At 42.9% G+C, this 25050-nt stretch overlaps 1 protein-coding gene across 2 annotated transcripts in view; it reads right to left on the bottom strand.

Annotated features, from left to right (window-relative positions):
• LOC119396004 (thiopurine S-methyltransferase) overlaps nucleotides 1–22728 on the bottom strand; it is a 37524-nt gene extending 14796 nt beyond the window's left edge. For both annotated transcript variants that reach the window (XM_037663028.2, XM_037663029.2), the window contains exons 1-4: nucleotides 22577–22728; nucleotides 16369–16461; nucleotides 15597–15726; nucleotides 12909–12961 (exon numbers count right to left, since the gene is read on the bottom strand). In XM_037663028.2, coding sequence (XP_037518956.1) covers nucleotides 12909–12961; nucleotides 15597–15726; nucleotides 16369–16461; nucleotides 22577–22668 — 368 coding nt within the window. In that variant the 5' untranslated portion in view covers nucleotides 22669–22728. The remainder of the gene's footprint in view (nucleotides 1–12908; nucleotides 12962–15596; nucleotides 15727–16368; nucleotides 16462–22576) is intronic.
• Between the last annotated feature and the right edge of the window lie 2322 nt (nucleotides 22729–25050).

Below are 25050 nucleotides of genomic sequence, written 5' to 3'. Positions count from 1 at the left end.
ATGTTGTCATCGGCACAACCTATGCGCAAAACAACCACTCTTGCAATTCTCACACTGTCTGAAATAAACACCTTGGTTAAAGCATGATTACATATATGCTGCAGTGGCGGTCTGATTAGATCGGCAATAGCGATAATTCGTTCGGCCTTAATTTCATCTACTACAGCCGCAGATTTATCTAGATTTCTAAGGAACGTGAACACTTCATGTTCACTGTGCGGCTTTAAAGGCACTGAAAAATAATTTGTAGGGCACCTATTTTCTTTAGCGCAACGGAAAGCTAACTGGTCAGAGTGTCTAGCCACGAAATGGTAATGTGGAAAACACCGTCAAACATTTTAACGACAATTTTTCTATCTGCGGCGAATATGAAGTCTTATACGCACTTAACAACACATGCTGCAAACAGTGAGCGCGACAGCGGTTCGTGTTCAAGAGCGGCGGTTTACTGCGCATGCGTGCACTCCGCGCGCATGCGCCGCGGCTGGAATGGGCCACTGGCAGCCGCGAAGGCAGCGCCGCTTCTCACCGTGCAACTCCTTTTACCTCGTAGGCAGCACAGAACAAAGCGAGGACAGATAATAATATACATGCTCTAACTTGCAGGACCAACTATGGTGCGCCTGACAGTATCAGGCAGCGTACAGCAAAGTGACCGCCTTCATAATCCTGCTTCAGGGCTTTTCCGCTAGGCTGCGCGACATACCGGTTTTTGTTACTTTCAAGCACGATTTAAAAATATAAATCCTATTTACAACACGAAAAGGATGCTGGCATCTGTCACTATATTTCATGGTTATTTCATTTCCACCAGGATCTCATCACACGTTCTGCCCAGTTGTCGGTCCGTTTAACAATCATGAACTTACAACTGGAGAAGTAATGTACTGTTTAATTTCGTGATTTCTATTTTGCTCGTGAGATGATACCCCAGGAAATACCAAGTGCCGATTAAATTTGGCTAGAAAAACCGCGCCACTGTAGTCGACATTATTGATTGATTGAATCTGCGGCAAATTTATTCTTGTAATATTCTTTTCGTGCTCTCTTAATATCAGAGGCTAACTTATTTCTTATTTTTTAATATTCCTTAAGTAAAACTGGACCTTTTAGACGAATGACTTTAGCCAAAAGTTTATGCCATACTAGAATTCGTTTATACAACTCCCTAATTACCCATGGCTTTTTTTTTCAGTAAAGGAAATGCGCTAGCATATTTCTTTTTTACTAACTCAAGGAAGATATTGCGCGCAACACAAGGATTTTTCTCATTATAACCGTCGCTCCATGAAAACCTTTCTACCATAGATCAATATGTAGCCGGATTATCTTGATTAAAACTTTGGTACAATATTTGTTGCGCCTGCAGTTTTTCGTTTTCGTGTTAAAGTAAAAAAAAAAAAAACAAGATATCGGCAGGTGTTCGCTTAAATCAAATGTGAACACACAAGATAGAGCACTAGCCAGCACATGATGCGTGACACAGACGTAGAAACGCATCACTCTCCATCGTTATACTCGTTGTGGACTTGATAACATTGATGCAGTGAAATATATCAATGGCCTCATAGAACGAACGTCGTGGGCAGCTGTTTTTCAAATGGTCAATATTGAAATCGCCAACTAAAATAACAGGCATATTGAGGAGTCATTCATATTGAAGATCACGTGGAAACTAAACAATTCGGCAGTTTCTCTAGATGGGGCCGATAAGTGCAAGCAATCAGGATTCCAAAACATTCCACAGCGATAGATTTATAATGCGTACGAACAAGAGGAAGCTATGACAAAACTTCGTACGGAAGATTTCCTTTAAAATACAGTGCAACACCACCACCTCTCCGATTTTTTTTATAAACACACCCTCGAATTTGCATCCAGGAGAAGACGCAAAATCATTTTCACTTGTCAACGATGTCCATATCTGAAAAAAAAAAGCGCTCGAAAAGGCGTACGCAAAAATGGAGGGAACACATACAGCGCTGCACTCACAACTGAAAGTTTATTGCAAGGAAACATGAACTTATAAGCGAAAAGCCGCGCTTGACAAGTGTAGTCAGAAAAAAATGATTAATTAATACGCTCATCAATAAAACTCTTTTGTGCAACGTCACTGAGGTTTGGCTGAGACAAGACTCACGTGACTTGTTAATGTGAAAGGCTTCTGATACTTCACGTGTGAATTGGTCATGGTGCTTAATCATTGCAATGGTGTTTGAAAAAACGGATGTACAACCGGTCGTGGTGCAGTGAGATGCCGAATGGGAAAGCGAGTCATTCTGTAAAAAGAGATGGTGCTCACGCAGCCGTTTATTAACACCTTGGCCCGTTTGACCAATGTAACAAAGACCACAAGATAATGGGATTAGATAGACAACCCCGACTACATATACAGCATACTTATTTCCATGGTTGACAGCACACTTTATACCGTCAGGCTTATAACTATTCTCCACTTTTTTTTAAAACGAAGCACATATTTTTTTCGATTTATTGGGTGCCCTGAAGACATTGAATTCATAGCGGGAACCAACGCTTTTTAACCCATGCGCAAGTGTATGCACATAAGAAATGACTGCGATCTTCTTTTTACTGGCATCAGCATCTGGCTTCCGCGGTACACCTCCTTTTAAAAATCCAATCAACTTATCCCAGATAGCAATGACTATGCTAGCTGGGAACCCTGCTTTCTCTAGTATTGCTACTTGCTTTGCAAAACTACAGCCCAGCACATGTTTCCATGAATTTTCCAGACCGGATCTTAGCCAAGTCAAGGCGATGCCCCTTTTCACCCCCTTTTAGTGGGCTGATCCAAACTTAAAAATCGGTTTTCCTGAGCGTGGTTAATAACACCAGCACATATGGGAAACCTCAAACCGAACGTTAAGATCGAGAAATTGCAGGGAGTCGTGCTTTGGGACCTCAGATCTAAATGACAAGCCGATGCCTTCTGCCTTAAAAACAGTCAACACATTGGAAACTGTTTCAGGCAACGGAACATCTTTACCACCACGAAATAGTCATCCGCGTATCGTAAAATACGTTTCACTGTTGCGGTTGTGATTGTATCCAAAATGCGATCGATTTCGGCAAAAAAATTCACACAAGACAGGTGCCACGCATAAGCTTATGCACTCCTGATTGCTGGATTAGAGTCTGCCCTCGTCAACCGACGAAGGTGGAATATATGTAAAGAGCCAATATTTCAGTGAATAATTATACAGAATTGCCACTACGATTCCTGAAACGAAGCTCATTATTATCTTCGAAAATAGATTCCTGAATACACTAAAGAAGCGTGCGACTAGGAATAGAAAAAAAAAAACATGTCTTGAACATCAATACTGAAAGCCATGCAAGAGCTCGTGTCGCACTCCCTTAGAAATTGAACCACCACACCCGAGCTTTCTGCTCTAAAGGAATCATAAATTGACAGCTGCTTCAAATGACTTTCTAAATACCTGGAAACATCTTTTGCCACGTATCTGTTTCGGTAATAATGGTATGAAAAGGCCTGTCTGGCTCATGGGTCTTATTGTAAAAAACGGACTCAGTTCTAAACCCTGGCTCTAAGCGACGGAAGAGGATAATTTTTGAAGTTTAATGTCTCGCGACAGGGTAATCGTCCTATCCCTGACCTTCGACCACGTCACAATGGCTTGTTTAAAGTTCTTTTCTAATGAATAACGTGGCGTGCTGGGCCAGTTTGTACAGCTATTGTAGGAGGAGGGAAAAAAACGGAAGGACAGGCATGTTAGCCAGTTCTCAGATTGTATGAACGGAAAATAGCGGGAATAGAAGGAAAGGACTTGACAGGACAGATGCTCAACTTACAACTGCAGTTTATTGGACATTTTTCTCACGAAAGCACGGAATCGCGCATGTGGAACCACCTATCACAAGAAAAAGAAGGCCAACAGGAAGGTTACTTATCCGAACTGATGTGTTCCACACTTTAACTATTTAGAAAGCCTATTTCTTCATCATTCAGCGCTACCGAGGGAACACTGATGCACGTGGTTTAGTTTGCTTTAATCAGTTCCGCGTCCGTGATCTCCTTGGCCAGTCTGTGCCTTGGTTTACAAAGAACATATTAGTGCTCGCAAACTTCGGACTGCACCCGCAATATTTGCAGTGCAGAGACAGGTGCATGCCACCTGCGAGAACCTTCAATGACGGTGCATGCTCTCTGAGTCTGTCATTTAGACATCGACCTGTCTGGCCGATGTACACTTTTCCGCAGCTCAACGGAATCGTGTACACAACCTCCTCGGTACAGAGGACAAATGCATGGCATGCTTTTTTGTGCAACATATCTTGTTCACCTTTCCCTCGCAATGATTTTTCACCATGGAGCACAGCTTGGCCAGTTTGCAGGGGGCTGTGAGAACGACGTCAACGCCGTGCTTGCGACTAGCCTTCTTCAAATTGTGCGGCACGGAATGCACATACGGCATGACCACAATCTTGTCTGTTTTCCTTCTGCAGTATGTGCCATTTATATTTGTATATAAATATATATATTGTTGTATATATATACTTATATTTGTATATAATATATATAAATTTATATATGGTTGTCAGCAAGCACAGGGATCGCCTAACACGTGAAGTTGTTGAAGCGTATAAGATTGAGCAGTTGGGTTAAAACTGTGTCAGCACCCCGTCAATCGCATTATTGCCCAAGGAAATGGAGTATCTACGGATGCGTTTGACGTGATCTTCTCGGTTGTGCTATTCGCGGCTTATCTGCGCTATGTCCAGTGACGCACTATTATGCGAGTGGTTCATGTGTATTTATAGGCGTCGCATTTGGTTTTTCACAATAATTATTTGTTGAGAGTTCAGCGCTGTGTGCGTCCCCTTCCTGTGTGTCCTGTGGTTTTGCGCTGTTTTTTCTAATCATGTACAACCAACAAGCCCAGCTCTCCGCACTTTTACGACATTTAGTTCGCGCTCATCCTGTGTGTACCTGTTCGCTCGTTTCGTGCGTCCTGCTTTATGTTTCAGCAGTGTTCTTCAAGTATCGAGCTGTGACGCATGATAGTTCGCGCTCGTCCTGCGTGCGTTCTTTTCGTGCGGCCTTTGGGCTGGAGCGACGCACTGGCAATTTCGAGCTGCTTTCCGTTCTTCGCGTTACATTCCAATTTGTTGCTATCGCATTCATTGCTTCGCCGTTGCGGCGAAACTGTGACTTTTTTTCTATTTTCCTTTAATTTTTTCGAAATAGATACTCTATATTACGGCCTACAATATATACGTCAGAGCCCTCTCCTTGCTGATTAAACCACGCGCTTATTAAAGGGCAGCTTTGGAGTGTGCAAGGACAGTTTGATCCTTGCTGAATTCTAAAAGCGATGTGAGAGCTCTCAAATGCCAAAGTTTATTAAATGCGAAGCATTTCTTAGCGAACCTCTGGCACTTTGAGCGTTTCTATCTACGTATCTATCTATCTATCTATCTATCTAGCCGCCTACGTCTGGGTGCTCTCATGATCGCCTCCTTAACTTAATTTTGGTGTAGACCAAAATTTGCATGGTAGGGTAAGAGGATTTGACGAATATGATTGCCGGGTCATGACATGAATAACGTTAAAATCCTGTAGCGTACGTCGTCAAACCCTTTCCGCTAGGCACGTGTGGCACATACCCGTTTACCACGAGTCGCGGTGTACGGGTATGAGCCACAGGTGAATGACAGTTTATATCTTCCCTGGAACGGCGACAACAGACATTGGTAACTCAAATGCTAGAGCGTTAAAGAAAACTAATATCGGCAGCGTTGACTCAACGAATGGAAAGAATGAAAATTAGGATCCCAGCAGGAATCGAACCCAAGCATTCTGCGTGGCAATCAGGTATTGTACCACTGAGCCACGCCAGGTCTATAAACTGGTTTGGGAAAACAGCCTACGCAGGCGTAATATCGGTGCAACGTCAATTGTGGTTGTGGTGCTGGCTATCTAATTTTACAAGAAAGCAATAGACACTACATGATACTCCTACGATGTGTACTCCTACGATACAGGCGTCATATCAGATTAACATCTGTAGTTCCAGTGTTGGCTGCGCTTTTATAGCAGTATAATAAACATTACGTTTGTATTCCTATGATTCAGCAAGCTATATTGAAGCATTGCTTGACCCCGGAGGAATACATTAACGAAAGTTACATATGATAACCACATCACCGTAGGGTAAAGTGCACTTCGTCCACCAGAACGACGCAGTGTCCTCTTTATTTCTTACGAGGCTGGGTGATGGCCTCATGCTGACCGAGGATGATGCCAGATTGCTTGATAGCCGCTTTGTAGACTAGGCTACGTAGGCCAGTTACGCCCAGGTAGTCTACGAATACGACAAACACCATCCACTGATGTTGGTCTACGTAGCACTATCCAGGCCTACCAGCCTCGACGGCCTATACCTCACCAACGCGAAGGGTGGCTTCAGGTTCCGACATGTCGCCGGCTCTGTCGACAGACAATTCGTCGACGAAATGACCGAGGCATCCACGAATTCCAACAGCTCTACTATACCACATACTTCACTACACATGGACCCGTCGTCACCCCGATCACGACCGGATCCTATAGCAAGTCATGACCAGCTGCTGGTGCTCACTGATCGCGGTGATGATGCCCTTGTTCAAGAACTGTCAAGAACTTCTTGCACACATGCACACGGGTTCGTGAAACATGCGTGCGTTCTCGGAACACGTATAAGCACTACATATCAGCTTACCGCTTCTGGTGTTGGTAATACCCACGTTCCCATTGGCAGCGTTACCCAACTGTAAACAACTGGTTTATAACAGATATGCGGCTTTTCAACATATATGTGTGCGTATAAAGTTATACAAATCTTTCGCGTCATTTTGTGACGTGTCGCTCGGTAAAAAAAGTTACGCCACAGTCACCTACCCGCCGCATGCTTCGCATACATCGACTCCCACGGGACGTGGGATCTGCCTAATTTTTTTCCATTCTGTCGTACAGAAAGAAAGGACTGTGAAAAAAAGCTGTGTTAGACAGCTTCACCAGTTCACAGGCCCATGCAAAAAAGAAAGCAGAAAAGAAACACAAAGTAAAAAGTCGGAGCGGTAGCAGCACCGCGGTAAACATGGCGATGTGGCACCTCACGGGCAGTGCGCCATGACAGGGCCTACACATTGTAGTCGTGATTTTAATACATATATGAACCACAGATTGAATACGAAATTATTACACTGTGTAGAAAACATAAACATTATAATGCGATTATCACCCAGAAACAGATTATATGACATATAATACACTGCATAAAAAGACATTATATAGATTACGACATTATACATTATATAGATTACAACCCTAGTAGTATCCGCATGCAATTGAAAAAAAAAACAAATATATATCTAAGAGTTTTGATTTGGGACTGAGAGAAAAAATGTGTAACTGAAAATACTATTGATTTAAAGATCAAGTATTATATTGTTGCAAATAATTCATGGATGTCGTGGTATGAGCAGTCGAATAAGTCAAAACCTTCTAGGTCACAATAATTCAGAAGAGGTAGAAGAGCGTAAGATAAACGCTGTTTGTCGGAGTTTAACCGTGTTTCATCAACCACCCACTTCTCTCCATGACGGGTGGGGTAGTTTAGATTTTTTGTACGCAGGTTGGCTAGACTACCTAGATTTTTTATGTGCCTAATAGTTTCTGATCTGAATTTTCGGCTTAATGCATAATTATATAGCTAATTCACCTTATTTATTCCTGATCTACAAAATAAGGGTCTAGTGGAATGCACAAAATGAGCATTGAATATATGCCTGATACATTTTTTCTCTGAAGCATGTATATTTTATCAACATAGTAGCCGTCGTTGTACCCCACACCAATTGACAATAGTTTAAACGAGAGTTAAAAAGGGAATGATATAGCAAAAGCTTTTATGGAAGCAAATACCGAACTTCACCTATTACACCTGTTACCTGAGCTAATTTTTGCAAGACAGATCCCACATGATAATCCAAGGTCATGTTCGCGGAAACAATTGTGCCAGGACATTTAAAATTGTCAACAATCACAATTTTGCCAGTACTCAGTATTATATCTTGGTGAGATGGCAATATTTTGTTCTTAGTTCGAAATATAACAGCTTTTGTTTTGTTTTCGTTAATACGCATAGCATTTGCTGCTGACCATCTTTCTAGCGTTTTCATTGTTTTGTTACAAGTTTTTATAAGCTCGTTAATGTCATGCCCTGAAAAGAATATACTGGTATCATCGGCATATATGATATATTTCGCCTCGTTGGAAATGTTTATGATATCGTTAAGATATATGTTAAATAATAGTGGTCCGAATACACTGCCTTGCGGCACTCCACATAGCACAGGTTGCACACTGGAGAACGATTTGTTTATGCATACAACTTGTTGTCTGCTAGATAGGTAAGAATCAATAAGCGATAGGGCCTGGCCTCGAGTACCATTGCAATGTAATTTATTTAGCAGTATTTTGTGATTAACTAAATCAAATGCCTTGGAAAAATCGGCAAAAACGCCAAGAACGAGTGCCTTTTCTTCGAATATTGTAAGTATGTACTCTTGTTGCACCAGAAACGCTAGTTCAGCGTATTTATTTTTTCTAAATCCATACTGAGCAGGCGTAAGTAAATTGTGCTTTTCAATAAAACTTGAAATTCGAGTATGTAGAAGTTTTTCAAAGGCCTTTGAGAACACAGGTAAAACACAGGCCTTGAGAACACAGGAAACCGGTCTATATTTGCCTACATTTCGATCGCCTTTTTTATAAAGTACAGTCACTTTTGCCACTTGCATATTCACAGGAAAAACGCACTTCGTTAAACAGACATATAAATGTGTGCTAAAGTAGGAGCGATAACATAAGAAACTTCCTTAACAGGGCGTATTTGAATTCCATCAACATCACAACTGGTACTATTTTTTATACTTTTTATTGTTGACGAGACTTCGGGGGCGGTGATAGGAGATAAGTACTACGACTGACCATTTCGATTTTAACGTACTCGCAAGCATCATCCGCACTTCGGTTGTAGTCATATGAGTGAAAAAATTATGAAATGCGTCAGCCAATTCTGACCCACCTACATCTTTGCCGTTGACTTTCAGCTCGGAAACAGGGGCGGTAGTGTGACCACGATGAAGGAGCGTGTTTAATCTAGCCCATAAAACGTCGCAAGGATTGCCAGGAACGTCAAGATACGTAGATTGATAGCGTGTCCTTGCGGACCGTAAACATTTTGTAAGTTTGTTGCGATAGCTCTTGAAGGCCGCTAGGTCATCCGGTAAACGTGTTCGCAGAAAGGTTTGGTAAAGTTTGTCTCTTTTTTTCATTTCATCACGCAACTCAGGCGTTATCCAAGGTTTTCGTATTTTACGGTTTAATCTGCGTTCTTTTAGCGGAAAATGCACATGATATGTTCCTTTGAAAATTGCAAGGAATTTACCGTAAGCGTCATCTGCATCTACAATATTTGTTATATATAGGTCCAGTCTATCTGCCATAGACTTTCACCAAATGCACCCAGCGACTCTTCCGTAATTGATTGAAACATGATTGTCCGGGGCTTTGTTGTATATTGTGTCATTGACGCTGCACATAAAAATATCAGAAGATGGTCACTGATACAATACGACAGAACACCCGACCTAATATTTATCTCGAACAAATTTGTGATAAAAAGATCAAGAACTGACTCGCATTCAAGGGTCACTCTGGTGGGTACTGTATTTGTGTTCATGAAGCCATTAGACGTAATGACAGCATTAAGGTCACGAGAAATAGAGCTGGTAGATCCAACGTCAATGTTGAAATTTCCTCCAGCAACAAGTATATGCTTATTTTCTGTCATATATGTCAGGAATTGATCATAAAAACTGAGAAACGCGACACTGTCACCATGTGGTGGTCGATAGCAAACTGAAAACACGGTGCTGTTGGCACGAACACAAAGCACTTCATAATCAGGGGTAGTCCGAGTAAAGCGATCCAACAATTCACATTGAATGGTACAATTCACATTGAAGGGAACAGAGCAACGCCCCCAGCACGACCACTCTGGCGGTTTAAATAAAATGTCCTGTAACTAGAGAGCTTAAATATATCCATTTCATTACTGCTCCACGTTTCAGTGAGCATTATGGCCGAGTATTTGAATGAAAACTCAGTGAAAAACTCTTCCAGGCACGATACCTTATTTCTTATCGACTTAGCATAGAAATACAATGCAAATAGCACTTTTTGGCAAAAAAAAAAGGAAAGCAGAGGCTCAGGACACGGCGCTTCCTGAAATAGTGAGCGAACGCGGAGACGTCATGCTCAGTATGCCGCGTTATCTGCAATAGCAGCACTGCTAAAGCACGGCCCCCTCAATTAGCTCCCACAACGGCACGTCACGAATAAGTCACGGAGGCGAAGATTGAAGACACAACAGACGCTTGTTTACGTTGCGCGCGACTGTATGTCGTTGTTCCAGATATCGCAATCCAGCTGCAGAACTTTCAGCTGCGCTGTACGTGAGCCTTCGTCGCATAAACAATGCTCTCGTCGCTCGGTTCAGTGAGCGGCGGGAAGCTTCCATCGGGGTGCAGCACGGCCCCGCCAAAGGAATCGATGACGTAGGTTTCCACGCCCACACTTCCGGCGCGCTCCCGTGAGCGGAGCGAGACAAACTTGTTTTCCGCGTATTATAAAGCTCCTGCTGCAACCACCGCGGAAAACATTGCGACATCGTAAACAATAATGTCATTATTAAACGTAGCGCAAAACAACACGGACAAAGTAAAGTGGTAATATACACAGCGCAGATGTCAGGTATTTTCTAACCACGAATTTTGATCGAATTCTAAAACCTCTACAGCTTCCCTTTAAAGCAACAGGACATCTTTTTTAGCGGCTTGTGGACAAAACTTAAGACAATAAGGTGGTCTGTACTGTAGTAGTGTATTCAGGCGGCTTTTTTCCTACTTCGTTCGCTGCAGTGTTTTCAGAAACATCACTGTGTCCGGTCACCCGCTGGTTAGATACAAGGCGGTCTTTTGGGCTGACCTTCTGTATTCTTTAGGTTTTTCATACATTAAATTTTTGCTCAAAAAATTGGTATATCTGTGCATTAGCATATTGAAGGCGCTTTACGTATGTTTAAAATTATAACCCATTGCTGTGTCATCTCTACTGACATGTAGAGCAAGTAGAATTTGGTAGCAAAACGTTTCATGACAGTGTGTGATAATAAAACTGAGGAGACAGTTCCTGTTGACGATGATTGCGGATGGGCGGCGACATGAAGGATCAGAGAAGAGAAGAAAGAAGAAGGAGGAATTTGGCACGAGTAGTACAATGAAAGATGGAGTGCTTGGTCTAGGGATCGGGTCTTTATTACGCGACATACTTTCTGGTGCCAAAACCCGGGATCAAACCAGCGACCAGGGACCAGGAACTCACTGAAGGTGACTGATCAGCGAAGCTGTTTAGCAAACGACAAAAAGGGGATGCAGGATTTCGAACCATAGGCGACCATGCACCTGCAAGTCTTAGGTGTTGTCCAGAAAGGACGTTTTTATGCTCTTCGAAAAAAAAGTTCCTCGTTTGAGCAGCATACATCTTTCTGCCGCTACATCCGTCGCACTACGTTTTGTGTGTCCATTTCGTTTCACTAAATATTATAGTGCAAAAAAATCCAGTAAGAGATCTAACTATAAAATCGACCTACACCGAAGTAAACTTGGCTCCCCCTTCAACTTATTTGTAAAGACGTTTAATGGTAGTTGCCACTTTGTGTAAGACGACTGTTTGTTAGCATGACAGACATTAATAAATCTGAGATTCGCTTATGTGGCATCTAAAGGGAACACAGAAAAATTGGGGGACGCTTAAGCTTCGCTTTTAAGAGTTTAACGCGATAGCGATATCCTGCCCCTAGTGCGCACTTCGAACACTACGAGTGTTCAACAGAATGCGCGCAATAAGGTGTGTGCCTTATGTAATGGGTAGCATGCTTTAAACCAGGAGCAATTATGCGCGAGAAACTTTTTCGAAGTTGCGATGCACCCACTACGTGGTCTTAAGGGAATACGCGCAGTAATGTGTGTGCCTTTTGTAATGGGTGGCTGTCTTTAAACCACCAAGTCGTTATGATATTGACATGGTGTGACGCTCGATGGCAATGTACGCTTGTACCACGCAATATTACTGCGATATCACATCTCGTACTGTGACACCTGTATACAGGACGCGTATTTTTGGGAAGCATGAAAGTTACTTTCAGTGCAGCTCTAAGCAGAGGCGTGGCTGTGTGGTAGAAGACCTGCTTGCCACGCAGACGGCCTGGGTTCGATTCTCACTCGGACCCAACATTTTTATTATTTATTTTATTTGCAGCTTTTTCGATTTTTCGGTCACGGACAAGATGATGATTTTTCGCTCACAACCAACGGTGCCGACGCCGACGGCGGAATTTCTGCGATACGAGCTCTTTAACGCTATCGCGTTAATAATCCTACTGTGAAGTTCAAATTATGAACCAATGCCTAATAAAACGTACAACCATGTTACCTTTAATGATTGCATAACTAATATATATGAAGCCTTTGCCAGTTGCGGCCGAAATTGAAGTCATCGAATTAAAACTGGCGCTTCGTTCACATCGTTATTTGAAGCACACGTGTGTTTCTAAAGTCTTTTCCCACAATTAAGTGTAATTTAGGTTGTCGAGAAAATGCTGATCAAATCATTATGATGAACAGAAGTACATCCGCCGTATAGAAGCAATGCCCTTTCCTTATATTCTGTTTTGCTCACACGTTTAGATACATTCTCAGCTATGTTTTCGAATATTAAAAGAGGTCACTGTCGATAAAAAATACAAATTTGAATTTACCTTTTATATTCAAAGATGTTGCAGATGAACACTTGTAGTCGATGGTCTGGCGTCTGTGCAAGAAATTAAAAAAATGAATTGTGTGAAATTGCTTGCGTGGGCAATAACAACGACTTGTCGAATTGCCGTCTGTACACGCCGGTGAGCAGAAGCGCAAGAATGTATGAATACAGAATAGGTTTGCTGCTTGTTCTAGTTAATCATTTTCATACTTGGGGAGGCCTGTAGCAGTTTAATGAGTGGAGTATGTGCGCGAATGATGGAAAAGACGCATACTGTTGTGACGTAATATAGTTGACAACCTACCTAAAAGCGAATGTAACATGACGAATAAAAAAAACGGCGAGCCGTCTTCATTAGTTATGCATTGTTCGGTTCTTTGCTACACCACTCCTCGATTATGGAAAAAAATTCACTAAGACTACACAACTTGCAATAACGATCAATAACGAAACAACGTGATGATTTCTTTCGTTTTCTGTATAAAAGAACGTTGGACGTCTACACCGTAGCACTACAACTTGTGCACATTGCAGTCATGTGAACATCAGAAGGCAAACCGCAGACGTGTCTCCATTTCCAAAACACTAGTGAGGGAAACATTACATGATATGCACTCGACTGTATTCTTATGTTTTTTTGTTTTTTGCTCTGAAAGAACTCGGCTGTGTCGTTTTTTTTTTTTGCATCGAAAGGAACTTCGTGTGAAATAAGCCAATGGGGCCCTGAACAAAGGGGTTCACCCTACGAGGAAGATTTCTTATAATTTTACAAATAAAAGTTCTCTCTCTCTCTTGTGTCTCCTGATTCCATCTGTCTTAGCACTCCATCTGCTCATGTGACTACCATGAATCAATGACTGCGTGAGGATGCTGACGACACATGCCTGCTTTCGGTGGCTCAATATAAATTTGTTGTTGCAAGATGCGGCAATAACATGACACATACTAAAGCAAGAAGAAGGTCTTTCAGACTGTTGGCGTGTGCACCACATAAAATATCAAAAGGTAGCGAAAGAACCTTCTTACAGAAGTAGATGTTCATAGTAGATGTCCAAGTCCATATCGCCATAAATGCGGAAATAGAACTGACAGAATGCTCAGCCTTGACTTAGTGTCGTGCTTTAATCTGCCAGGTCAGTGAGCATGTACGGGAAAGACTTCGAGGTTTATCGATAGCGTATCGCATTTTCGACGCTAAAAGATTCACAAGCCGCGATATGTTTGTTCTAGTTTTAGCAAAAATAAAGGTTCGTCTTTCTTCTGCTGTGAGACCAAGCTCCTTGATATCGCTTTCTATGCGTCCAAGACTATCGCTTGGACTCCGCAACGTTCTTACATGTACCTTATTTTTATCCGACTGTGATATACGTTGATGCAATGGCGATGAATAACAAATCCGCCATGGCTAGGGGTGGTGCGCTGGTGTGCTCAAGGATTCCGATACGGGCGATGATGGCGACAGTTAGGAGGTGCTTTGACTCTACATTTTAACTTGTAGCTTCATGCAAATCGAATTGCAATGAATCTACATTTCCATTGAGTTACGATGCCCCAGTAGAGATGTAGGCATATCCTGCGTATACCGAGAACTTAATGCAAGATAAAGGCTGCTTCGGTAGCGATATTACCATTCGAAAGACATATCGAGGCACAAGCTGTGATAGCCAGTGCCCACGTTTACTCGATTATTTGTTCTGGCTAATTCATGTCTCACTGGCGTACATTACACATGAAACGAAAAGTGCTTCCGGAATAAGCAGGAGTCATCAGTCTGAAGGGCGAATATGACGGTGACATATACGCGCTCCACACACACAAAAAAAAAAAGCCACCTTCGCACTAGTGGCGCCAAGTCTGAAGGAAGAGCGGTGCTGAAGCGCCCTTCCTTGTCTTTCGTTAGTTGTTTTTTTTTCTTTTTTACCTTTCTTTCTCTCTATTTCTTTACCTCTTTTTTTATCCGCTGATTTCTGTTTCTTCCTTTCTCGCTATTTCTATATTTCGTTCTTTTCTATCCTTTCTTTCTCTCTTTCTCTCTCTCTATTCATTGATTCCTCTTTCTCTTAATCGTTTTGTCTCTTTTTCTTTGTTTCTCTCACTTTCTCTGTCTATGTTTTTCTGTCTTTGCATCTTTTTATGCCTTTATTCCCGTTATTTTTCTCTATTTTTCTCTTCATCTTTATATCTATCGCTTTTCCCTCTCTTTATGTTTTGTCCCTCTTTTTCTCTCTCTTTTTTTCACGCGTCGTTTTCGCCTGACGCAGGCACCTGCTGCTAACGGTGCTGGGCCTTGCCCAATTCCTGTGGCGCGTACCGACCTGAAGAGTTCTGCACGGCGGAGCACAAGTTACCGATAGCTTAAATAGCTTCACTTTAAAAGAGAATCTGCCGGTTCGTGATGATGCTAGCTTTTTTTACGACGGAGCACAAGCTACCTACAGATGCTACCGACAGATGCGACAGAAGCGAAGCGCAGCAACTTCGCTTTTAAACACCGGTACTGAAAGGTCTGGCTCTATAACGATTCTAGATCGATGAAGCTATGAGTTCCACACTTTCCCACGTTGAATTTAAAACTATTTTCAGACAGCAAACTGTTTGCTTCATTCCATCGCTGAATATGCTCACCGCAAAGTTAGATACACGTTAATACAATCGGTTAAGCATGTTGGCGACAGGTTTTGCCTACCCTGAGTATTTTGCGCTTAATGATGGGACAGGTTGCCTCTTCCATCTCCAGACCGCTCTCAGTGAAGTAGCTTCGCACACATTCCTCCACGAATTCCACGCCGATCACGCTGTGTCCCAGGTCGTAAAACCTAAAGAAAGAGATTGTATTGCATAGAAGCAAGAGCATAAAATATCGAGGTCCACAAGGTGTTAACGAGTCCAACACTGAGCTTTGATCCTGCAACTACATCGTAATTACAACTTTCGCTTACTTTGGCAACATTTCATAGCAGCGCGAGACAATTTGTTCGTGTCGAATCTTCAACCAACGCCACGCGCATTTAGTAACTTTAACGGAAGGATATTGTCGAGGTGTTTTCTGAGATGTATTATCAACAGCCTAAACATAAATAAATTCACAGGTAGCTGTCATCAGCGCAAATGAAGGCCGCTATATTTCTAGATGTGGCGCTACCATACTTATTCATAAAAAGTATGAACCTTTTAGAAAAAAGATTACGTTATCACTGCTTGCACATACAACCAGTTTCATTGAAATGTCTCCTAGACCTCAGAAACCAGAAATTTGCACTATGCGCTGCAAAACATCAGAAATGTAGTAAATCTGCATTCGTTAGCCCGCGAAGGGTACCGTGCCTTTCGATAATGTATGAGTAGCACACTTTGAATTCCTTTGTTAAATACCTTCAATTATTTTTCATACAACAAGCATATTCATGCGGTGATTCAATATTTGCGAACGAGTATATCACATGAGTTGGTTTACTCACCATTTCAGTTCATGTGCTTTTCCGCATAGTGGTATGAACACACGAGCTCCTGTTTTTCCCGCGAAGATAGCTTCTTTGTTGTCACTCAAAAGCCTATAAACAAGCGCTATATCACGTTTCGCAATATCAGCAAGAAATACTTACCGAATACTTAGTACGTAGCTCAATTGATGCATAAAATAATGTTACCTAAGGTCAAATGGTGGCGTTTGCAGCAACGTGAGATATTTGCAATGCTATTCCTTTTTTGATGTAACCGAAGCGCAATATTGGACAGAAAAGCAAAAATGTTCATTAGTAATGCAGTGAAAATATATATTGTAACCATAGTGTCAAAATTTAATGCAAATTTCTTTGGCTGAGTTCCAATCGATACTTTGTACGTATGATGTGCGTATTTCTCTCCCACATCTGCTACAACTCGGAAAACTATGCACAGAATTTTAAAGAAACACAGCACACTAGCAAGTTCAGGGTCCGATTCGTAACTTAACTTAACTCTTTATATGATCTCCTCGTCTTTTAGCGGCTTAGCAATATTTTTCTCCATCGTGCAGGTTCACAGTGGGGCGTTAAGCACAATGCATTCTCTACGAAGGGTTGGCGAAGTGATGTCGTGTGAGGGTAGAAGTGGTTTGACAGCGTGATACTTTCGAGGAATATTAACAGCAAAGCTGTTTAAGTCAGCCATAATTTGTGCGGCCTATCCGTGAGGCCTAGCCTGTGCGGCCAATTAGGCATGTGGCAGAGAAATTGGGTAAGTCCCACTACTCACCACTGTTCCACCAAAAATTAGGAAGGAAACAGATAGCCCAACACTAGAGAACGGGAAAGGTAACGGCGGCTGCGAGAAGACCCCGAAGCGATGGAAGGCCCACGCCAACGACTGCCTGCCCTTAGATCTATGAGAGGTGTGAACGCTTGGTTTCAGCGTGAGTTTCTGTCTCTGGAGATTGGGCATGTGTATCGTGTCTGCGAGTGCCTGTGGTTTAATCCGAACCTTTCTGCGCTGAGAATCAACGTAGAAACAACCTAGCATCACCTAGCTAAAGCCTAGCAACGACCTAGAGACAAATTAGAAAAAGCTCTCATCACCTAGCTAAGGCCTAGAAACAACCTAGAAGCAACCAGATTACTCTTCAGAATCGCCCAGTTTGGCTGTGTCAAGCCTTGAGCGCATTAGGGAAAGCTTCACCAATTTGTTTATTATGCGTAAAAAAAACTGGCCCCGGTAGACACTAATATAGTCAGCGTCACAACAATCGGCAAGTGGCAATGTTTTGTTTTATATTTTGCGACACTAGTACTGTTCGTATCACCCGTCAGAATTTCAGTTCGGCTCTCCATATTGATTCCCTGTACGCTCACCGTCTAGTTGGTTAGTTATAAAAGTTTTGTGATGTTTATGTAATGTGGCAGACATTGGAGCTACAAAGTCTTAACGGCGACCAACAGGCAGAATCCGTTTGATTTATTTTCTTTTTTCCTAACTGACCGCGCATAAACATTATTATAGGATTAGAAGTTGTGGTGGTATCCGTTGAATAGCATGACACAGCGATGCAATGTGCATGACCTAGAAAGACGTGGATCTGCTACAGTGGTGAACTTTGAAATTAAAAAAAGTCACAGTTTCGCAGCAACGACGAATCAATGAACGCGATAGCACTATCAATGCGATCTGGCGTAGCTCTACAGAGCGCAACTTCTCGCTGACCAGGACGACCCCCAGCCCCTCCTTTCCTATACCGATATACTGCAACACATTAGGCTGTGTACACGCACTCTACTCCCAGCTTATCCTAAATTAGTTAAGGAAACGCAGGTCGCGTGGCAACGATTACAATCATTATATTTTCCAAATCCTTATATATTGTCCCAAATAGATCATTCGGCGTACAATCCACAATGTAAATTCTGTCCCCAGACGGCCGCCTTATTCCATATGATGTGGGAGTGCCACGACAATCCCAATATATCGGCCAAACACAATCCTACATTAGTCGAATGGCAGGCAACCCTGTCTAGCTCTGACCCAAGGCACCAACAAGCCCTGCTTGACCGAGCCCGGACGGCGACAAGAACCAATGATCTTCCGGACTAGGAGGTCCAACTACTAGAGACTCAACTTGTTTGAGATAAATGTTTTATTCTCTCTCTCTTTCTCTCTCTCTACAAAGCACTGACATAAGGCAATATGGCTCAGCCAGGAAGCGAAGTGGTTGTCGTGCTACCTATCACTTCAGCGCAAAGTAAGCGGCGAGAGCGACCGCGCCCTTTTGATCAAAGTGCACACTTGCTGCCAGAGCGACACCTCTCCCCCCTCCCCCTTCATGGTCCTTCACCCGACAGGGACGGCGAGCGCATTTCATCTGTATGAGCTGCGCCCGTCTGCATCCTTCACAAGCGTTCGCTCCCACTGAGAGCACACGAGGCGCGTTGCGATGTTGTCTATTTGAATTTTGTAATGAAAACGACGGTGACGGCAACTTCAACAATGTAGCTGCAGTGTTCATATAATTGATATCGCAAGAAAAGATAGTGAAATATGTTTACGTAATAGCGTGCTTGAACGCGAAGCGCTGTCTGTCATGATCTGCGGCAATTCATGCTTATGATAATGATAATGTTATTTTCAATGATAATGTTATTCAATGATAATGTTATTCACGCAGCCCCAACTTATGCTGCAGTAAATGTTTTGCTGTATATGCAAGTGCACAAACGGAACTTAGAGTAAGTCTGTTGGGAAACGTATTGGTGACATCATTATCATATAATTATAGTGCATACTATTTTTTCCTATAATAATAACGATCAGATAGTTCTGTTAAACTTTAATATAACAGCAGCGGTCCTGCTACCAGGTATTTCTTCCACATTTGCTCGTGAACCCAGCATCAGCATAAACTGTGAAATTTGTTTAAGTATATTGTTACACGAAAAAAAAAATTACAACAATGCACACTTTCCGTGAACAGCCGGTAAACTTTATTTCGCGGGGTTTTCGAGGTATCGTCGCAAGGAACAGTGGGCGGCGTTGGTCGGGGCATAAAAGAACCGGCGCAGTACCATTTCTTTCACCTCTATTCCCAATCGCTTTTTCCAAGTACTCAAATTCTAGATGTTCTTCAAAGACCGAAGGACTGTACGTACGTGTACGAGTAGTTCCTTCCTTAGTGGAAGGAGCACACAGTGACATTGTCGTTTCTCTTTCAAGCACTTTCGGTCAAACACTTACTTCCGCTTTTTCGTATATTCAGAAAAAGATAAAGCTAGCTCCATGGTTGTGAAATCTGTGACAGCGGAGCTGGCAAGCAAGCGCTACCATCTGCCGAACGCATGTTTAGGTATTTCTTCATCCTTCTTCATCTTCTTCTTTCTTTCCATCTATCTTTCTATAGCTCTTGCTGCGTCTACTTGTTTTTTTTCTTTTATTTCATCTTTCTTTCTTTCTTTGTCTCTTTTTATATTGCCATCTCTCCTCGTTTCCCTCCTCCTAACCGTCGCATCGCTCATCTTCAGCCTCATTTCTCTTTCCCACCTCTTGTTGTGCCATACTTTACCTAGCTGTGCTATCCTTCATTCTCTCACCTCCCATTCCCCTCCTTCCTCCTCACCTTCCCATCATCCCTCCTCACCCTGACTACCCTTTTTCATCTCCTTGCTACACTACACTATGCGTGGCTATGCTATCCTAGGAGCTGCTCGGTACATACTCATCGTCTATGACGCATAAACTATACTATGCAAAGCTATGTCATATTTTACCCTCGCCCCTCCTTTTTTTCCATCCTTCTCAACTTCACACCACTCCTCCTCACCCTCACTTTCCTTTCCCACTTCCTTGGTATTCTATCCTCTGCATAATTATGCTATGCTAGAAGCTGCTTGGCACACACCCGTTTTCTGTTGCTCATACCCCGCCCAGTTTTCCGTCAACGATACCGGCCTTACTCCGAGCCTAAACAGCCTCGCTGGTAAGGTTTTAAGAGTACAGTGAACTGGGCTAGTTGGTACTGCTTCAATATGTTACAGCGCTATCATCTGAACACAGCGCTATCATCTGAAAAAAAATTACTATTCAAGAAACGTGTTGATATAGGGTGGGCCAAACTTGCGCGCCTGCGCATAGTTTGGCCCACCCTATATTATGCTTGCAATACATACATGCTTGCAAAAGTTACTAACTTGAACGATTAGAAATGGTTCCCACGTGTCGCCCTTTTTCGCTGCTCATAGTCATAGCACTTCTGGACTTCGGATGAGCAGCAAAAAAGACTGACACGTGGAAACCATGTCTAATCTTTTGAGTTATTAATTTTTGCAAGCATGTATGTCGCGTTTAACTGTGCGCAGGCTCGCAAGTTCGGCCCACCCTATTTGAACACGTTTCTTGAATAAAATTTTCAGTTGATAGTCAGCGCTTTGTCTTATCGTACGTGTGCGCTAGCTTTTTTCTTCGTTCTTTTTGCGCTGTAACATACCGAATAAAATTCTTCAAAAAAATAAAAGAGGTACGAATTCAACGGTTGTGCTTGAAGTTAAAAGTTATGTAAGATGCATATGATATGTGAGCCTAAGCTTAGGTAAAATAAATACCATTTAAGTTTCAGGATAAATGATGAAATTTAATTGAATTACTTTATTAAAAGAGCAGACGATGTTCTTGCGAGCTACTGGAATCGTCGCGGCAGCTGAAGGAGCAGATCTCAACCACGCACTTGTTTCTACGTGGTTTGCGCGATAACATTCCTGATCGCGACGAAACACAATATTAACCCAAGGAATGCACCAGGGGATAGGATCGCGGGCGTACGAGTGCGGTTACCGGACACCTAAGTAAAGGATTGGGTAGCAACCATTTTTTTTAACACGAGAGTGTTTTATGCCGCGGTACACCAAGATTTCACTGGCGTATTTCCGTCACGGATATGACGTTGGTAAAAGGCACACTAACGGATGAGAAAGAAAAAAAATACAGAAGAAAGAGTTCCGCTGCCGGGATTCGAACCAAAGAACTTTCGGCCCGCGACGACAGGCGCGCGGCGCTGTACCAACCACGCCACGGACACTCACGCACGTGGCTCAACGAATACGCGTTATATTTCGCACATATGCTATCTCGCCTGGTGTTCTCTGTTGGCGGGGCTAGGCGGCGCGGGTTGGTGCCGCCGTCTGTGAGCGGTGAACTGAAGTACTGCCTCGTGACACTAACGGGCGCCGATAGAGAGCGATTTGGCGACGACGCAGTTAGAGCGTCTCGATGCCAACGAAGAGCGCTAGCTGGAGTAGTGCAGCTTCTGCATGTACCAACAATGTTTCTCCGCCGCCTACTGCTTGGAGTGTGATAGCACCGACTAATGAAACTACTGCAATAACGCCGCAGCAAGGCAAGGATGTCAACGGGTGAATGTCGTGACTTTGTAGAGCGAGGCAGAGGCCAGCGGGACGTGGAACGCCTTCGCGCGTTCGCGGCTCAAGGTACAAGTATCTGCCTCCCGTGTTGCTTAAGCACAGTTTGGTGGAGTATTACTCGGGAGCGCACATCGTGCCGTGTGGCTCCTCAATTAACAACGCATTGAAGAAGTGCCTATCGAGTACCGGTGTTTATTATGTGCTGGTTGATGGCATCTTTGCGCGCATTCACGATATGCTCTGTCTACGTATAAGTTAACAAGTTCAGCTACCACAACGGTAAATCATCATCGTGGGCGTTATTCGTCGCGATGGAGATATGCCACTAGGCGTCAATGTGGGTGCATCCACGTCAAACGGTGCTATAGCTGCCAAACACCAATAGGCATTGCACAAGCTCTCATATATCACTGCACAATGAGCCCTACTTCTGTGAAGAGACGTTTCACTTTCGTGTTATGCCGATTCCTATGATGGAGGGATCAGGTATATTTTTTACCGCAACTGCTTTTCTCCAATAAACTAGATAGGTGAATTGTATGAATAGGTAGAAGAACTCGAAGCTTAATAATCTCATTCCTCTATTTCGAAGAGCAGTGGAAGGTTTCTGTCTTGCAGGAACAAAAAAAACATGGTGGTTCTATCAAGTCTCTCTTAATTTGGGCAATTTCAAGGCTAGAAAGTGAGAGTGATAGCTGTTAATGCTCGATGTCTAAAATGCTTACGACTATCGGTTACAACTATGGCACTGTCAAATTTATGCACAAAGGAGTTTGAAGAAATCACTCACTTGGTGACTCCTTCCTGCTGCCATAAGGGTCGTTCTTGTTTCCAAACATGGCTCCAATATTCTTTCGGCTCTTGTGGCGTTGCACATTCCATCGTGTTTCTAGCAGCGATGACCTAAAATATGGAGCAGCGGGTGGCCTAAAAAAGTGCACGTGCTGATCAGGCTCCGTTCGTGTTCTTAAATACGCCCGTTCGCGTGCGACGCAAGCTGTACACAGATAGAAACTAGACAAACACAACAAAAAAGTATGATAAGCACGCTTCCACCTGCGCCGCCATTTGCTAGAAAAAGCTGGAACCTAAATCCAAACACTGCGCTTCACTGGAGCAGCATGCTCAGCTATAGGTTAGGCAGATGTGCCATACCTGACTCTGCGAGTTTAATAAATATAAACTAGTAGCAATTCAGTGTAAGTAAAGGTATCTATAACGCGCAGTTTCATTATTGTTTTGGAGTCGAAAATCATTAAAATGGTATGGAAACCACTAAAAACAATACTGCAGCAGGAACTTTCCGATGTCAGTTATCATTCGCAGTGTAAATTGCGTAACGACGATAATAATATTAATAATTTTAATATTATTTAAAAACCACGTTCAAAAACCACGATATGATTATGACAGACGCCGTAGTGGGGGGCTCCGGCAATTTTGACCGCCTGGTGGTCTTTTAACGTGCACTGATATCGCAGAGAACGTGGGCCTCGAGCATTTCGCCTGTGCCGAAATGCGACCGCCGCAGCCGGGGCGTAACGACGACTCGACTACACTCGCGTCCGCATTCTGTAAGCCTACCTTTCTGAAAAGAGTGGCAGGCCTAAGAGTATTGAAATGATTGAATTGGCAAATTTGAAAAGTACGGTGTACAAGGTATCGCACTGGAAGTTTTACTACATTACTCATCGAACGGTTAAAAATATGCTTGTGTAAATTATGATTCTCATTATCACGCGACAATTTCTACCGTGTTCCACAAGCATCAATACATAGTCCACTTTTGTGTGCAATTTATATTTATAACATGTGTGACATCCTCGAGTCTCCTGAATTAGCTATGAATGCTAACTATACCAGCATTTCCTTAGAAGCTGCTATTCCGGCAGCGCTCCAATTAAAAGTTGACAACTACATGAATCAACTCCCTCGTTGGTCACGACAGGAGAAGATACCAATGAATGCTTCCAAAACAAAATATAGGATATTTGCTCCTTTTAATACACAGCGTAACTGCAATGCAAATACTCTTTTTTTTAAGGAGAGATAATAGAGCAGGCAAAATGTCAAAAACTCCTTGGAGTGTGGTTCCTGAACGTTTGTTTCAAGCACGGTTCCTGGAACTTATATTTCGACAAAATTGCAACTCAACTGCACAGAACTGTTGGTTGCTTATGTAGAATGAGTACCCGGTTCCTCCAGGGTCGAATAGCGCTCTGTGTGTCCGGTGAAGTAGCGCTCTGTGTGTCGTCTTCTTGTTCCCGTCTTCGCGCGCTCAACGGTTTCATAATGTAAATGTACCAACTAGCTCGCACCCAGCCTATGACTCTCCTGGTAGATTGGCTGTCTCCACCCTTTGTAGCGCTGCAATATTGACTACCTCCGTGATCAGATGTTCTCCAAATGCTGCGGCCTGGGAACCAGGATGTAGTGGTGGGCATCATGCTGCCAATATGAGAAGCGTTTGGCAATGTGATAAGAAGTGTAGCGTTCTTTGCTAACTACTACGCTAATGCACAGGACAATGAATGAAAATCGTTTCATTTCCTTATTTAATGAAACTATTCCACTTAAGGGCATCTATGCTCGCACGCGTTAAATATTTCCTTGACAGTCGCAATTGCTCGAGTGCGCCCAGTACACATTCTCATAACCATACTCTACCCTTCGAATTCAAAATAGGAATCGTTTTATTGGAAATGCTAGCCTCAAGAAATAAGTTCTTAAGTCAGTTTCGTGGTGCAGAGTGTACTGGACAAAGGCCGGAGCTGGCTTGCTTACAGACCAACTTGCTTTACATGTTTCTGATTAGTTCTCAGCTTTATCATAACTTGTCATTCTACCTTGCACTGCAGACATGCTACGCTTCTCTTGTTGCCTGCCAAATTCCCTTCCACGTCACACAACAGAACACACGAACAATATGGATAAGCAACTCGTCACCTCACGAGGCATACAGCTAACATGCTCTCAAGTTTGGCGCCACTTTGTCGCTTGTCATGGCTACCAGGGACCTTCCTTCGGAAACCAACATATTGCGGTGCAGTCCACTTCTTCCACGTTCAGTATCTCATCATAACATTTACATCAAATTTCCGCAGCACACAGGCTGCCAAGTCAACAATGCTTATTATAATTGTGATATGTCTATGTAGGGCAGGCACTAAAAGCAGGCTTGAGTAAGTGTAGAGGTGCCGGTATTCACACCTGCTTCCTGCGATCAGTGTAGGCTTGCGTCTACTTCAGTCATCGTTTCTGCAA

This window comes from Rhipicephalus sanguineus, chromosome 6, assembly GCF_013339695.2.
Source record: "Rhipicephalus sanguineus isolate Rsan-2018 chromosome 6, BIME_Rsan_1.4, whole genome shotgun sequence".
In the NCBI taxonomy this organism is placed as follows: Eukaryota; Metazoa; Arthropoda; class Arachnida; order Ixodida; family Ixodidae; genus Rhipicephalus; species Rhipicephalus sanguineus.
Note: the sequence above shows the minus strand (reverse complement) of the source record. Positions and strands in the feature narration are given on the sequence as shown.